The sequence below is a fragment of the Protopterus annectens genome, chromosome 6.part1 (assembly GCF_019279795.1).
Source record: "Protopterus annectens isolate FY-2018-M chromosome 6.part1, PAN1.0, whole genome shotgun sequence".
In the NCBI taxonomy this organism is placed as follows: Eukaryota; Metazoa; Chordata; order Ceratodontiformes; family Protopteridae; genus Protopterus; species Protopterus annectens.
The window spans coordinates 90,189,628-90,206,146 of record NC_056738.1 but is presented as its reverse complement, the minus strand read 5'-3'; the positions used below and the strand labels follow the sequence as shown (position 1 = coordinate 90,206,146).

At 45.5% G+C, this 16,519-nt stretch overlaps 1 protein-coding gene across 1 annotated transcript in view; it reads right to left on the bottom strand.

The window, feature by feature from the left end:
• The window catches only part of DCAF17 (DDB1 and CUL4 associated factor 17), a 1,410,723-nt gene that overhangs the window by 976,171 nt on the left and 418,033 nt on the right, over nt 1-16,519 (bottom strand). Inside the window, exon 4 of the mRNA XM_044075525.1 lies at nt 11,241-11,377. Within this exon, the coding sequence (XP_043931460.1) occupies nt 11,241-11,377 (137 nt within the window). The remainder of the gene's footprint in view (nt 1-11,240; nt 11,378-16,519) is intronic.

The following is a 16,519-nucleotide window of genomic DNA, read 5'->3' as shown; positions in this document are numbered from 1 at the left end:
ACACAACAACTGCAATGCAGAAGCAGAATAACCCAGACCAGGCAGCAAACTGTACGCTCTTCCTGAGGGTGGGGTGGGAATGTAAGAACAAAGGCGAGATGAACACTCCACATGGAACATTATGGTAAGAACATAACTTCTAAATGTGAGAGTGTTCGATCTCGCCGTTTGTTCTTACACATGGGTAGCGTCCCTAGCTCCATGTTCCTGAGGAACTCATGGGAGAACGTTCTTGAGCACAGTGGAACCAAAGGATGCCCTGTCCCTAGAAACCCTGTCCACTTTGTAATGAGAAATGAATGTATGTGGTTTAGACCAAGTGGCAGCTGCACAAATAGTGTCTAATGGTAAGCGAGCTGCATGAGCCAGGGATGTAGATACTGATCTTGTAGAGTGCCCCTTGGGTTTGGCAGGTAAAGTTTGTTCTGAAGTAGCATAAACAAACACAATGCAATCAGTTAGCCATTTGGAAAGGGTTCGTTTAGTAACTGCTACACCTTTCCTGCTGTCCGCAAAGGCTATAAAAGTTGATCTGATTTCCTGTGATCCTTTGTTCTATCCAAGTAAAATCTAAGTTGTCTATGAACATCTAACTTGTGTAACATATACTCCAACTTATTGGAGTGATTTTTGAAAAAGGTAGGGAGTTCAATGGATTGATTAATGTTTTTAATAGAGCAGACTTTGGGGAGGAAGGATGGATTAGTGCGAAGAGATACTCTGTCAGAGTGAAAGATCAGACAAGGGTGTTTAACAGAAAGAGCCTGAAGCTCTGACACCCGCCTAGCCGATGTAATGGCCACCAAAAAGAGGGTCTTCCACGACAAATACTTCAATGGACAAGAGGAAGCCGGTTCAAACGGAGTCAACATCAATTTAGACAACAAAAGGTTCAGATTCCACGGAGATGTAGGAGTCCTAACTGGTGGTCTAATATGGAACGATCCTTTTAAAAAGGCCTTACAAAGTCTGTGAGCCATAATAGGTGCCCCACATTCTTCCACATGAAAGTTGGAAATGGCAGCCAATTGCACTCTTAAAGTGGCAGGAGAAGCTCCTTGGTGGAACAACTCTGTTAAAAATTCCAAAATCTTGTTTAAAGGAGCTATAACAGGATCCAAATGCTGTGAATGTGCCCAGAAAACAAAGCACTTCCATTTACTAGTGTAGGTCTTTGTAGTGGAAGCTTTGTGAGAAGCCACTAGTATATTCTGAACTGCAGGTGAAAGAAGATCAGACCTGGCTAAGCAGGGAAGCGGAGCAACCAAGCTGCTAGATGGAGTGACAAGAGCGAAGGGTGGGGAGCCCCTGACGAGTGGGTCAGTAGATCCGGCTCGGTCCAGGATCCAGGGTTCCCGAATGCGGTGTGCCAGAAGAAAGGGAAACCAGATTTGACGAGGCCAGAATGGGGCAATGAGGATAATCGTCCTTTGCAGGTTGTTGGCTTTCTGCAGAAACTTTGCAATCAGGGAAAGGGAGGAAAAGCGTACAGGAGACCCGGGGCCAATCGTGAACCAGTGCGCCCCTGGGGACTTCCCCTGAGGGGTAATAGGGCAAAGTAGCTCCTGCATTTGGCGTTCATTGGAGACGCAAAAGATCGCAGGAAGGCTGGCCCCACTTGAAAAATCTTCTCGCAACTGACTGTTTTAGGGACCACTCGTGAGGCAATAGGATTGCTCTGCTCAGCCTGTCGGCTATGGCGTTGGATGACCCGGGATGTGCGTTGCTATCAGAAAGCGACCGTGGACTCCGCCCATTGCCAGATTCTCATGGCCTCTCTGCATAGCTGATAGGACTTGGTTCCCCCTTGTTTGTTTATGTACCAGACTACGGACATGTTGTCCGTCTGAACTGCAATAGTCCCTAGAGGAAGAAGGGGAGCAAAGTGTTGCAACGCTAGAAACACTGCCCTCAACTCTAGAACATTGATGTGCAGATTGTACTCTAAATTGGTCCATTCGCCTTGGACTGTCTGTCCCTGAAAGATGCCCCCCCACCCTATCAGGGAAGCGTCCGTGGTCACCGTAGCTGTCGGCGAGGGTAGCACAAATGGTCTTCCGCTGGAAAGGTTGCAAGTCTGAAGCCACCAAGTTAGGTGCGATTTGCATGTGTTTGTGATCAGAATTTCGTGTATTAGAGGTAGCTGTTGGAACAACCATTGTGCAAACAGTAGCCATTGTAGAACTCTCATGTGCAGTCTTCCCAGGGGTATCGCAATGAGAGAAGCTGCCATGAGACCCAAAACCTTTAGAACCAGTCTTGCTGGGGATTTCTTGGATGACAGAAGAAGAGATATGTTGCTTTGTAGTGAGGCTATCCTTTCTGGAGGAAGCCTTAGAATTAAATGATGCGTATCCAATTCTGCTCCTATGAATGAGATATGCTGTGATGGCTGTAATAAAGATTTTTCGAAATTTACGGAAATTCCGAGGTGAACACAAATCTGTAGAGTGTAATCCCTGGCCTGTATCAGTTGACGCTGGGTGGTGGCAGAAAGGAGCCAGTCGTCCAGATACAGAAACACCTAGAATCCTAGGCGTCTCAGGTGAGACGCTACCACTGCCATGCATTTGGTGAAAACCATGGGGGCTGAGGTCAGACCAAAGGGCAGGGCTCGAAATTGAAAATGACTGGCTCCCAGCCGGAAGCGCAAGTGATCCCTGGACGCCCTGGCCATTTTGATGTGGTAGTATGCGTCCTTCAGATCTATTGAGCACATCCAGTTGTCCTTCTGTAAGAATGGAAGGATCGATTGAAGCGTGACCATTCGGAACTTTTCTTTCTTGACGTAGGAATTGAGGTTGCTTAGGTCCAGAATCGGCCTCCAGTCCCCTGTCTTCTTTGGAACTAAAAAGAACCTTGAGTAAGTTCCGAATCCTCTTTGGTCTGCTGGGACTGGTTGGATGACTCTTTTTTCTAGCAGCTTTGAAATTTCCATAGCTGCAGGTTCTCGCAGATGGGGCGGCACATCTGGGAGTCTTCTCTTTGGAATGGGGGGGGATAGGAAGGGTATTCTGTAACCTCTGGTAACAACGCTTTTTACCCAGTTGTCTGTTGTAAGATTTTGCCAGGCCTGAGGGTATAAAGCTAAGCGACCCCCGACTGCCTCCAGAGCAGGACAGTCGGGCCTCCTCTCAGGAGTGCTGGAAAGGTTTTCCAGGGGGGAATATCCCTGTCACCTTGGTTTTGCGGACCCCCTCTGCCGCCAGGGCGGCGTCTTCCACCTCTGCCCCCATCCTCTGCCTCTAGAGGGGGCATCACCCTGTGTGCCTGGGAAAGATCCTTGGGTTTTTTGAAACCACATTTTTCCACCGCATTGCCCTTTGGGGTACGGTCTGGATGGGGTGGAAAAACGGACTCCGACAGCAGACAGAGTCTTTCCCTCCTGCTCACACCGGGTAAGGGTCTCCTTTACTTTGGGGCCAAAGAGAGTGGCACCGTCAAATGGGGCGTTAGTAAAGGAAGACTTGAAGGCTTCCGCAAATGAACATAAGCGCATCCAGGATTGTCTACGAAGAGCAATCGCTGAAGCCGCTGCCCTACTCGATCCTTCGGCTGCGTATGAAATCAGCCTCATGGACGAGTTTACAATGGATGTAAGGGTATTGAGTTGTGCTGTAACTTTTTCTGAGACAGCAGCATCTGTAGTACCCTGGAGGGTATCTCCCAACTCTTTGATTAGATCCCTCTGTAGTCGTGTGAAGTGGGTCAAATAGTTCAGGATCGCATAGAAAATGCCGCTGAACTAAAAATGCGCTTCCCGTACCTGTCCATAGTCCTAGAATCTCTCTTAGCGGGATCGACAGATGAGGAAGATTCCGACATCTCCTTTTTCGTGGCCGCTGCCACCACCATAGCGTCCACTGGAACTCCCTTTGTTAGAAAAGCCTTGTCTTGGGGTGCAGTAATATACTTATTAGGCTTTCTAGGGACTGGCTCCACCGTGTCAGGAGTCTCCCACGCCTGAGCAATCAGCTCCATTAACTCATCAAGGGCGGAGTGACCCAGGAGGAGGAAGGGCGAGCACCAAATGCCTTCAGCAGCACTGACTCATCCTCAGAAGGGGGGAGGGACTGCCAATCACATCTCTGCTTCAGGATTTCCAAGATGTCAGAAAAGGAGACATCTTCTGAGGGTGACTTTGGGGACCCTTCTGACTCATCCAAGTCAGTGTCCGATGTCAAAGACTCTTGTGGAGAATCTAAGTGTCTCCTCTTACACAATCTTTTCCTAGGGACTTCTTCGGGGGGAGCACCCGAAGAAGCCTCCGAGGAAGAGGGGGCACCCTCCAGGGGTGGCTGAGACACAGGTGCTCGACGCTTAGATGTAGCCGTGGGTGCAGAGGAGGATAACGGTCCTTTATGGGGAGGAGAAGCTGTTTCTGCTGATGTGGTTGTCTGGGTAGACAACACCTTCCTCATGAGATCAAAGGCCCCCGGATCCCGAGTCGAGGTATCTCCCGGTTCAAGAAATGGGAAGAATCCCCGAAACAGGCACCAAAGGCATCGACCCCGAGGATGGAACCGAGTCGATCTGAGCCGAGGCCCCGAGAGGGAGTGTCGGAACCGAAACATCGGTCCGACTCTCAGTCCTGGAACCAAGGATGGATCTTGGCCCGAGACTCGGTACGGATCCGACGGAGTCGTGGTGTACGGAGCCGACCGAGAAAAGGACGGTTCTGGCACCGAGGGCTCCACAATCAGGAGATCAGCTTCTTCCGTCTCCAAGACTGGACAGGTCTCGGAGGAGGAACAGATGGAGATAGGGAAGGCCTTGGTCTCGACACCAACTGAGAGGAGACCGAGATGAGTTTGGATAAGGCCGTATTCTCCATTAACTTCTGCACCACGCGGTCTACATCGGTGTCGGAGAGGGGTCTGGAAGAATGCGTCGAAGGAATCGAAGACGGAGCCGACCTCAACAGTGTCGGGGGAGGGAGCTCCGTCACCGGTTCCAAGACTCGAGGCTCAGAAACTGACAACAGTTGAACACTCGGTCCCGAAGTCTGTGGAACCGGTGATCGAACCTTAACTGAAGAGCTCGGAGCCGATGATCTGGGCTCCGACGTCTTCGATTCCTTCGAGGATTTGGATGCCTGGTCTGAAGCATCCAGAGCCTCTTGAAAGGTAGGTTTTAACAAACCCCTATCCATGAGTTTCCTGCGCCTATCTGTCATGACCCTCCCACTGAAAGAATGACAAATAGAACAGTCTTCTTGCAGATGGAGAGGGCCAAGACAGTAGACGCAGGAACTATGATTGTCAGTAACTGACATCTTTTGGCCACACTGGCAACGCTTGAACCCAGACTTAGCCTTTTCAGACATCTTAAAAAGCTAAAATAGGTATAGCAAACAATAACAGTAAAGTCCAGTAATAATGTCCAATCCGGTAAAAATGTCAAATCCAGTAGTTGTGTCTATCCGGTAGTCAAAACCTGAAAGGGAGGGATAGGCCCGAGGGAACTCTAATAAAGTTAAAATAACTTTAACTGGAACCGAGAAAAACCTCGAGACAATATCACTCTCACACACAGTCAATATACAAAGATTTAGAGAAAATCTAACTTCAAAAAATACAAGAAAAAAGTTTAAATCTTAGCTTTAGGTGCTCGAGCTCGATCAAGTGATGCGAACGCTGCAGCGGCAAACTAGATCTGAGGTAAAGGCAGAGGGGGATTGTGGGAGTTAGGTTGGTCTCGAGCTTCTTCTCGATGCAGAGCTTGCAAGCGGCCGACACGGAGCCGAGGATCGGCTCCGAACCCATGTGTAAGAACAAACGGCGAGATCGAACACTCTCACATTATGTATTCTGCTTTGTTTGAGTACTTGGGAAAGAAAACTGGAAGTTCTAATGACTGCTGCAGGCAAAAACTGGAACAAACCTTAGGGACAAAGGATGGATTAGGCCTGAGGGATACTCTATCCTTGTGAAAAACCAGGTACGGTGGTTTTACAGATAGAGCTTGAAGCTCTGAAACCCTTCTGGCAGAAGTAATCGCGACCAGAAAGGCAGTTTTCCAAGATAGAAATTTTAAATCACATGTTGCTGCTGGTTCGAAGGGGGAGGTGGTTATGACACGTAATACCACATCAAGATCCCACGGAGGAGCAGGATGAGAAATTGGAGGTCGTAAAAGCGCAGCACCTTTCATGAAGGTTTTACACAATCTGTTGCTCATTAAAGGTGGGTTTATAGATTCATGAAAATTGGAAATAGCTGCCAATTGGATCTTGATGGTAGAGACTGAAGAACCTTGATTGAATAGGGAAGTTAGAAATTTCAGAACTTCCGATACAGGAATAGTGATGGGATCCAGACCCCGGAGTTGAGCCCAAATAGCGAATCTCTTCCATTTGCTAGTATACAATTTCTTAGTGGCAGACTTGTGGGCCGAAGATAAGATATGTATGATTTCCGGGTCTAAGGTATGATTCCTGACTTTAGTCGGAAGAGGAGGAGCCAAGCTGTTAACTTCAAAGTGTGAAGGGACTGGTGGAGTTGTCCCGACTGATGAGTTAATAGGTCTGGGATCTGATCCAGGAACCATGGACCGTCCAGTGCATATTTCCGAAGATAGGGGAACCATACCTGACGAGGCCAGTAAGGGGCAACTAAGATCATTTTGCTCCCCAAGTGAGACGCCTTTTGGATCACTCTGGGAAGGAGGGAACTGGGGAAGGGCGATAGCAAGCTGGTGGGCCAAGGATGGGCTAATCGTCCATAGGACTCTCCCGAGCTGGAGTGAGGAGAAGAACTTTCTGCACTTCGCGTTCAGCGGGGTTGCGAAGAGGTCGCAACAAGGAGTTCCCCATCTGCTGAAGATCTGAGTTGTCACTGCATTGTTCAGAGACCAGTCGTGAGGAGAGAGGATAGTTCTGCTCAGTCTGTCGGCTATCACGTTGGATTTGCCAGGGATATGAGTTGCTATCAGAAAAGCCTGGTCGCCACTGCCCATTCCCAGACTCTCATGGCCTCTCTGCAAAGAGGGTAGGATCTGGTTCCTTCCTGCTTGTTCAGATACCAGACCACTGACATGTTGTCGGAGTGAACGGCAATTACGCCCTGAGGGAGGTAATCGTGGAGGGCTTGTAGAGATAGAAGCACCGTTCTCATTTCCAAAATGTTGATATGAAGAAGACTCTCTTCTGAATGCCATTTGCCTTGGACTGACCTGCCCAGGGAATGCCCCCCCACCCCATCTGGGAGGCGTCCGTAGTCAAAGTGGCCATAGGAGGAGGTGGAACAAAGGGTCGACCCTGATCCAGATTGGAGGGCACCAGCCACCAGCGAAGGTCCCGTTTGCAGGTTTCCATGATCCGTATGAGGTGACTGAGAGGGAGATCCTGAAAGGACCACTGTGTCGAAAGAAGCCACTGGAGAATTCTCATATGCAACCTTGCTAGGGGGACCAGAAGAACAGTGGCCGACATAGATCCCAATAGCTGCAGTACCATCCTAGCTGGAGCTTTGGATCTGAGAAGCAAGGCTCGGACTTGAGCCTGTATAGTTTGTATCCTTTCTGTAGGAAGATAGACCCGCATTCAGTTTGAGTCTATCTCTACTCCGATGAATCTTATGCGTTGAGATGGCAGCAACACAGACTTTGGCCAATTGAAGGTGATCCCAAGGGAAGTGCCTAGTGATATTGTGGCTTGTAGGTTCTGCAATAGTAGACGCCTGGAGGTGGCAGTTAGGAGCCAGTCGTCCAGATACGGAAACACCTGGAATCCTAGACTCCTCAGGTGAGCAGTCACGACTGCCAAACATTTGGTGAACACCCTGGGGGCTGTGGTGAGACCAAAGGGCAGCGTGCGGAACTGAAAATGACTGTCTCCTAGGCTGAAGCGCAAATGTCTCCTGGACGCCTGATCTACCAGGATGTGGTAATAAGCGTCCTTGAGATCTATGGAGCACATCCAAACACCTTTCTCCAGCAGTGGGAGAATGGATTGTAAGGTGACCATTCGGAACTTGGACTTTTTGACTGAACGATTTAGAATGCTGAGATCCAAAATGGGCCTCAAGTCCCCGGTCTTTTTTGGCACCAAAAAGAATCTTGAGTAAGTCCCTAATCCGATCTGGTGTGCGGGATGACTCCTTTTTGAAGCAGCTTTGAGACTTCTAAGGCTGCAATTTCCTGTTGACTGGGTGGCGGGTCCGGGATTTTCTTGGACGGAGGTGGGGAGTGAGAAAAGGGGATGGCGTAACCTCCGGCGATAATTCGAAGCACCCATCGGTCCTGAGTGATACCTTCCCAGGCTTTTAGGTGCCTCGAACGACCCCGACTGGCTCGGAGCTGCACAGTCGGGCAATCCTTCAGGGATTGTGGAAGGCTGAAGAGCCACGAAAGGACTCGGTCTCCAGTGTTGCGGGGCCTCTGCCTCCTCTGGGAAGCGTCTTCCAGAAAAATTTCCCCCTCCTCTGCCTCTAGAAGGGGATCGTCCTGCTGAGGGATAAGACTTCTGGGATCTACGGAACCACATTTTCCCTCCTCTTTTAGCCTTGGGATAAGGCCGAAAGGGAGTGGAAAATCGTGCCCCTACGGCAGTCAAAGTCTTACCTTCTTGCTCACAGCGGGTCAATGTGTCCTTTACCTTGGGTCCAAACAAAGAGGACCCATCAAAGGGAGCGTCGGCAAAGGAAGACTTAAAGGCTTCCGCAAAATGACACAGGCGGAGCCAGGCTTGCCTCCGTAGAGCAATACCCATACCCGCCGCTCTACTCGCCCCCTCGGCCGCATATGAAATGAGCCTCATGGACGAGTTTGATACTGATGATAGCATAGCCAACTGAGAGCCAACCGTCTGGGCCAGCTGCTCAGGTAGGTTACCCAAGAGGGTATCTGAAAGCTCCTTGATCAGATCCCTCTGTAACCTGGTGAAGTGCGTTAAATAGTTCAGGGACCTTAAGGTAAAGGCCGCTGAACTGAGGGTGCGCTTCCCGTACCGATCCATGCTCTTAGACTCCTTTATTAGGAGGATGGACGGACGTCGAAGCCTCTGCTACATCTTGTTGGGTAGCAGATGCCACCAACAAGGCATCTACAGCCACACCTTTGGTCAAAAACTCCTTCTCTGGGGGTGCTGATAGGAACTTATTTGGGCGAGCAGGCACCAGTTCCACAGAGTCTGGATGTTCCCACGCCCTTCGACAGATCAAATCTAGGAGCTCGTCGAAGGGCGGAGACACCCAGGAGGCGGAGGGCTGAGCCCGAAGGCCTTAAGGAACACCGACTCGTCAGCAGAAGGGGGTTTGGAATGCCAGCCGCCTCGTTGTTTGAGGGCTTCCAAGATGTCTGCAAAGGAGACATCATCTGAGGACGACTTAGGGGACCCTTCCGCATCATCAAGATCAGTGTCTGACGTGAGAGACTCATCGGGAGTCGGCGTGCTTCCTCTTGCACGATCTTTTCCTTGGGGTTCCTCTGAAGAAGCTTCAGAGGGACCTCCAGGAGGGGGAACCCCAGTGGGGGTGACCTCAGGCCCCAGGCTCCGCTGTCTAAGGACAGGGGACTACCAAAGACCCAGTCTCCGTATGTAGGGAAGGTACTGGTGAGACCGTGGAGGTAGCCAAAGAAGATTTGGCTAGCACTCCTCATGGCCCTGAAGGCCAGACCACCAGAATCCTGGGAAGGTCCAACCCCGTGGCCACAACAGTAGACGGTACCCCACAGCTGACGCAAGAGGAAGGCTGGAACCGAAAACATCAGTCCCGGCGTCCCCGGGGCCGAGAGGAGGTCCGTGTGCGAACTCCGACTCGAGAGCCGGGTTGGAGTAAGGGTCGGGCCGACCGAAACCTCCATCGGCTCCACCAGCACCGGCTCCAACGGTGCCGAGGCTGTTGGAGGAGGAACCAGAACTACAGGGTGGGCCATCGGCTCCGAAGCCGAATGGGCTGGAGCCGAAACTAATTTCTGGAATACAGGAGACTGAAACAGTCTTAGGAGCACCCTGTCGATGTCCGAATCCGACATCTTGGAAGATCGAGAGGAAACCGATCGGGTCCGAACCGACTTCTCCATCGGCTCCGAAGGACTGGGGGACCGGCTACGAATGGACTAGACCAGTATCGGTGCCGAGGGAGATCCCAAAACAATTTCCCTCGGTGCCGAGGAGGGCTTCGGCGCCGAAGGGGAAGAGTCTGAGCCGGCAACCCTCATCGGCTCCAAAATCAGTGGAGCCGATGAAGGTGACCCGCCTCTCGAAGCCCCAGTCATCGGCTCCGAAACCAGAGGAGTTGAGACTGGGGGCATCGAGGCAGACCGTTCCACCCTCGGCTCCGAAGTCCGTGGAGCCGATGGAGAAGCCTGCCTGGATTTCTTAGCAGTCGGTTCCGATGGGCTGGTCGGAGCCGACGCTTTCTTTTTCTTAGCTGGAGAGGCCAAAGGAGGGTTTAATCAGCCCTTTCAAGATTAATTTATTCTTCCTCTCTTGGAGGACCCTAGAGGAAAAGGCGTGACACACGCTGCAGGACTCCTGTAGGTGCTTGGCGCCTAAACAATATACGCACGAGGAGTGATCATCGGTTATAGACATTTTATAATTGCACCTCGTGCACTTCTTGAATCCTGAGGGTCTATGTTCTTTGGACATAATGCCTCTAAAACACTCACTATAACAGTGGAAAAAAACACTATCTAGTCAGAAAACAAAGATTTTAAACAACAATAAATCCTTTTTTTTTTTTTTTTTTTTTTTTTTTTTTTTTAAGATAGATCAAAATTAACCAGTACAATACAAACACCAAAAAGGAGGGCCAAGAACCCTCTAACTTAAACAGGTACTTGACCTCCTTAAAAAAAGAGAAAACTTGCTAAGGAATAGGGGAAGGCCCCTCTAACTTAAACAGGAAACCTTTCCCTAATCAAACACACAAATTTACCACAAAATTATACCAAAAAACACGCCGTGCACAACAATAGCTGTTAAAACAGCTTTTGGGTAAGAATAGAGAACTTCCTGACAGGAAAACTTTAGAAAAAAACAGCACTTAGCTCAGCCAAGTTTGAGACCACGTCCTAGCTTGTAAGCGGCAAACGAGATCTTGGGGATTAGTGGTGGTGCATCCTGGGATAGAGAATAGCTCAGCCAATAAGAGACTTCGCTCTATAGCATAGCGTGCCGAGTCGGAGCCGAGGATCGGCTCCGAGCCCATCAGTACAGACTGTAGGCGAGATAGGATCACATAACATCAATTATTTCAGATCTTTTCATGTAAAAAGACATCAACAGCCATTACCTGAATTTACAATCAGAAGAAAGATAGACTTTTTCAAGTACTTCTCCTGTATTCGCTGACAAACGAACAAGCCAGTTATTTGCAGTCAAAGCTATAAGTGAAGCTCCATAGTCTGAATGCCTGGGTAGTGTCTCTCCCTAGGTAAAATAAAAGTTAAAAATAACATAAAATTTGTGTTAAAATAGACAAATGAACATATTCCTCTCATAAAAAAATCAAAATACTTGTCATTATCCTTACTGATATTTCAAATGCAATGTTAACTTAATTCATAATTTAAGAGTTTTATTTAAAAAGTAACAGAAAAGTGGAGAATCAGATTTTTGTGGGGTCTATAGTACTCAAATGAAAATGACTTGCACTGTTATGAATTACAGCACAGTTATATCTAAAATAATATATACACACACACATATATATATATATATATATATATATATATATATATATATATATATATATATATATATATATATATATATATATATATATATATATATATATATATATATATACACACACATACACACACAAAGTGCCCTGAGTCACTGTTTTGACAATCTGATTATTAATGCCAACAAAGTCAGCCTTCTCCTTGAGCTGCTGAAAATTGTAATGATATAATGACCTGCTCAAGAGTTCTGGCTTAACAAATTAAAGATGCATCCAATGAAGAACTGTTTCAAATTATAATGAGCATGATATGAATTACTCTAGTCATTCGGAGCCTTGAAAGAAGGCACAGCAGATAGTAATTCTTACAAATACAGCAGAGATATGAATGTGCTTGCAGCAAATTTAGGTCTTTAACATTGTACTTGTCATCTGGCACTTTTTCCCTAAACAGAAATGCTCACATCCAAGGCCATATGATGTTGTAGGCAAGTGTACATTCAACATGTATATAGTGATGTGTACACCACTGTTTCAGTTCTTCTGAGCAAATCACAAATATATGATAATTTTGTACAAAGCACGCACCTGTCAGTCTTGAATTCTAACTTGCAATGGTGACGGAGAACAGCAAAATGGGAGGAGGGTCCCGGCTCCATGACACAAATGGAGCTCTCGTGTACTGACGACAACAGATGGGTTAACAGACCAAGATGGAGTCTGTTGGTTAAAATGATGTATGGGCAAAATTCACTAACAGCAAAAGCAGAGAGAGATAAAGAGAGAAATGATGAGACAGAATATGACATTAAAGGGTAGAGCAAAAATTAAATGTGAAATGTAATATAGTGCTAGATTTCAGGACTTATGACTCAAACTATAAGAAGCAACTTAGCCATGGAAGGTGCATGCTGAAGGTGACCTTGGATAACAAATAATGAAAATTCAGGAGGAGAGAAATTCAGTAGTAAAAGAAGGTTGATACTAAGCACACAGTCCTGAATTCAGGTGGTGGAAGGCATGACCATAGACAGCAAGCACAGAACATTCATCTGCATGTGTGAGATGATGATCAAATAATCTGGAACAAGGCTTTCTGAATACTCCCTCACCTTAAAGGTCTGGACAAATAACCCTCAAGTTTCATTGTTCAGTTTTACCTCAGCATATGATTTTCCACTCACTGTACCCTTCTTTGATTTTTCTTAATCTGAAATCACCTTTCAGGATAACAATACCAAAGGAAGGTACAGCTATTCATGAGGTGAGGTCTACAAGATGGCATTTTGTAACTCTGGTGTAAAAAACATTCAACTTTGAAATGACTACAGAATGACTGCCAAACTAAACACAGACTTACAACTTTGCCAGTAACATTTTGTAACAAACTTTCGGAGTACTCACCCTATCTATGTATATCATAAAGTCTGAAGGAGTCACTGTATGAAATGATTCTTCTGACTTACAATAATCTTTTAGATGGAAACATGTAAAGACTGTTGAGCTGTTCAAGAGGCAAGATCCCATAAACAGCATTTTGTACATCTGATGTAAACATGAATGCCAGTTAAGTTATTAGAAAATGTCTGCCACATCAAATGCAGACTCAGCTTTGCCACTTAGCAATTATATTCTATACAAACCTTTCAAAATGTTCATTTTGGCAGTCTAAATTGGAAAGTCCAAAGTAACTCTGTTCATATAAGTTTTAAATGGAGATTTTAAACTTGCTGTGTGAAATAATATTTCTAGGCAAACCTGCAGAGTAACACAGATACAGTTCATAATGTGGGGTCTTTAGATGGTACAGTGAAAATCTGGGTTCAGATTTCATGGAATGGTGAGCATTCCTATGGTGCAGCGAGATAAAGTCCTTACTGTGACCCAAGCAGCCCTTGCTTGACTAGCAGCATGTAAGCTGGAGGGACCACACTAGGACAGTGGGAGTGTGTGGCCAATGTCAGCTTGCCGGGGCAGCAGCCTAGGCATACCGCAACAGCAGAGGTAAATGTCTGGTCAGAAGTTTGTATACATGCAGAAGTGTGAATGTACGTACTAATACAGCAATATACAGTGCTTGCACAGTTCCCAAGAGGTAGTGGGGACTAGGACACACTCCAAAGCAGCAATATGTCACTGCACCAGCATCCTTGTTATTCTCACCAGCCCCGGACAAGGCTTGGGTTGCTACCAGTGAAACAGGAGAGAAGCTGACGGCAGCTTATAATTAGCTGTAATGAGGGAAGAAAATAAACTCCAGAAATGGTCAAGTTTAGAGTTATTTGTACAGAATCCCACAGATGATAAAAAATCCACAACTCTGTCATTAAACATCCAGCTGCCAAAGAATGAGTATAGTCTTCTGCCCAGGAAAAAACAATGTGCTGTAGGTCTGTAGAAGGTAATTATAGAGTAAGAAGGGAAGACTGTACTGGAAAGGTCAGAATGACAAGTAGGAATTGATAATAAACTGTTTCTTTATGTAAGTGGGGAGTGCAGGGTGGGAGTACATTTGGAAAGGAAACGAGCACTGCTCAGCCATTCTGAATGTTTACAACCACAGTTATGGTCTGAAGCAGTATCCATTCATCAGGACAATATTAACTTACAGCAACCAGACACAAATGTTAAGGGATATCACAGAAAAAGTAAACAACACTGTTAAGCTGTTCTGAAGAAGACACTTTTACTAGCAGGAATGAAAATAGTGCACGTGTCTATTTTTCTCTCTCTTGAAAATTTACTGTTATGGTAGGATTCTTATATAAATGATAATTTGCACACAGGGTTAAGGCTGTGAGCTCTAGATTCTGTGGTGCAGGCTTTAATTCCTTCAGCCCCCATTTGACTACTGTGTACCCTTGACTAAGTCATTTAACCAGCCTATCAGATCCCCTTTGAAAAGGAACTGTGTGTAAATGGGTAAGTACTTCAGTAACTCAAAGAGAAGCATTAACTTGGGTCTAAATTATTTATTTCATTTATTATTTATTTCTCTTTGTTGACCAGGAAACGTTCGATTGGGTAAAACCCATTTTCAGTGGAGGCCCAGGGAGATAAGCTCCACATTTACATTACACGATTCAGGTTTATAACTGCAGGATAAAACATCTGTAGATGAGCTTATTTACATGCTTTTTAAAACATTTCTTACATGAAAACAGCATTTTAACACACAAAAAAGAAAAATTAACATATATAGGCTAAATAATTAAACAGAAAAAAATACAATAATAGTTAATGTATTTATAGCATTATGGCTGAAGGGAAAAGATGAAACTGGGGAGTTTTTGACGTTAGTAATAACTTACAGACAGACAAGAAGTAATGTATTATTTACTTATTTTACATTTGTTTACCGGGGAAGTCCGACTGGACACAGGTCCATTTTCAGTGGAGGCTTGGGGAGAAAAGCTCCAAATAAAACTACATTAACTACATCAAATACATAAAAACAACGCAAGAATCTGGAAGAGATCCACAGTAACTATATTATGGACAACAAGTTATATACACAGCAAAAGGTTAGACGTGTTAACATTTAGCAGATAGGTACACGTGATACATAGCAAAAATCATTTGCATTTCTTAGCACAGTGTTTATAATACTGTTACAGAAATCACAGCAAATCTTAAAATATTTTATACTGTTGTGTTAGTTTTAAAAATTAGGGGATGAAGAGTTTTAACCCATTTTGAAGTATCTTGATGTAGCAGACTTTTCACACTACATAGTAGTTTTACTGGGGTACATAACGTATGTTATACTTTTGAGGTGGCATGGAATGTTGAAGGAAATATGTTAAGTAGAATGGGTGAGACAGCGCAAGAGTAGATCTGTTGTGGGTAGTCTAATTGTTTCAAATTAGTAGGGGTGAAGTAGAATAGCATTATTGATTAGTGATTAGTAGAATAGCATTACTGATTAGTGTAGCTTAAAATTGATGAGAGATATGAAAGGAGAAATTATGGAAATGAACAGCAGGATAAATGGACAGAGGAGGAATTGTAGTTAGTGGTGAGATGTGAAAAAAAAGAGGAAGAGGAAGAAATTAGGAAAATAGTGCAGTATGAGGAGGAGCGATGGGGTACAAAAGAATGGCAATCAAAGTGGCTGTTAAGAGTTAGAGAAAAGTAATCAGAGTAAAGCTAGCCAGGTAAGCAGGATGAAAACAGCCATTTTGACGTAGGTGTTGTTTAAGCAAAGTTTTGAAACTATTTAGGTTTTCTATCCATTTTAACTGTGTGCAGATTTCATTCCAGAATTTTGACAAATAATGGGAGTAGAGTGTGTCTCCAGCAGTGTTGAATGTCTTATTAGTACATAGTGAGAGTTTATTGCTAAGGTCTGCAATGGGTGAATAGTGTACAGTAGACTATTTTGTAATGCCATGCATTTGTCTGGAGAGTAAAATAGGTTGTGGGCAATGGTTAGTTGTGAGTATGTCATCTGGTTTGGCAGTTCAAGCCAGTTAAATAGTTTTAATGAGAGACAGTGATGTGTTTTATAAGGTTGGTTGCAAATTTACCTATTTAGTAGTAGCAGGAAGTTTGTTTAGTTTTATACATAGTGTTGATATTTCTAAACTTAGGGGAAGCGTATAATAAAGAAGGAAGAACGTATATTGTTACTAAGGTAATCCTTGCTTGATTTGTCAGGTACTGTCTGGCCCTATAGAGGGAGCTGAGTTTTTGGCGAGTTTTCTTGATGGAATGAAATATGTGGTGATCAGATTTGAGGTTGTCATCTATTATGACTCCAAGCAGTTTAGTTTGGCTTATGATTTCTATTTTTGTGTTATTACTTGCGGTAATATGAAATTTGTGTTTCTGATTACGGTGTTGTTTTAGAGTAAATAGCATAAGCTTGTTTTTTTTTTCTGGCA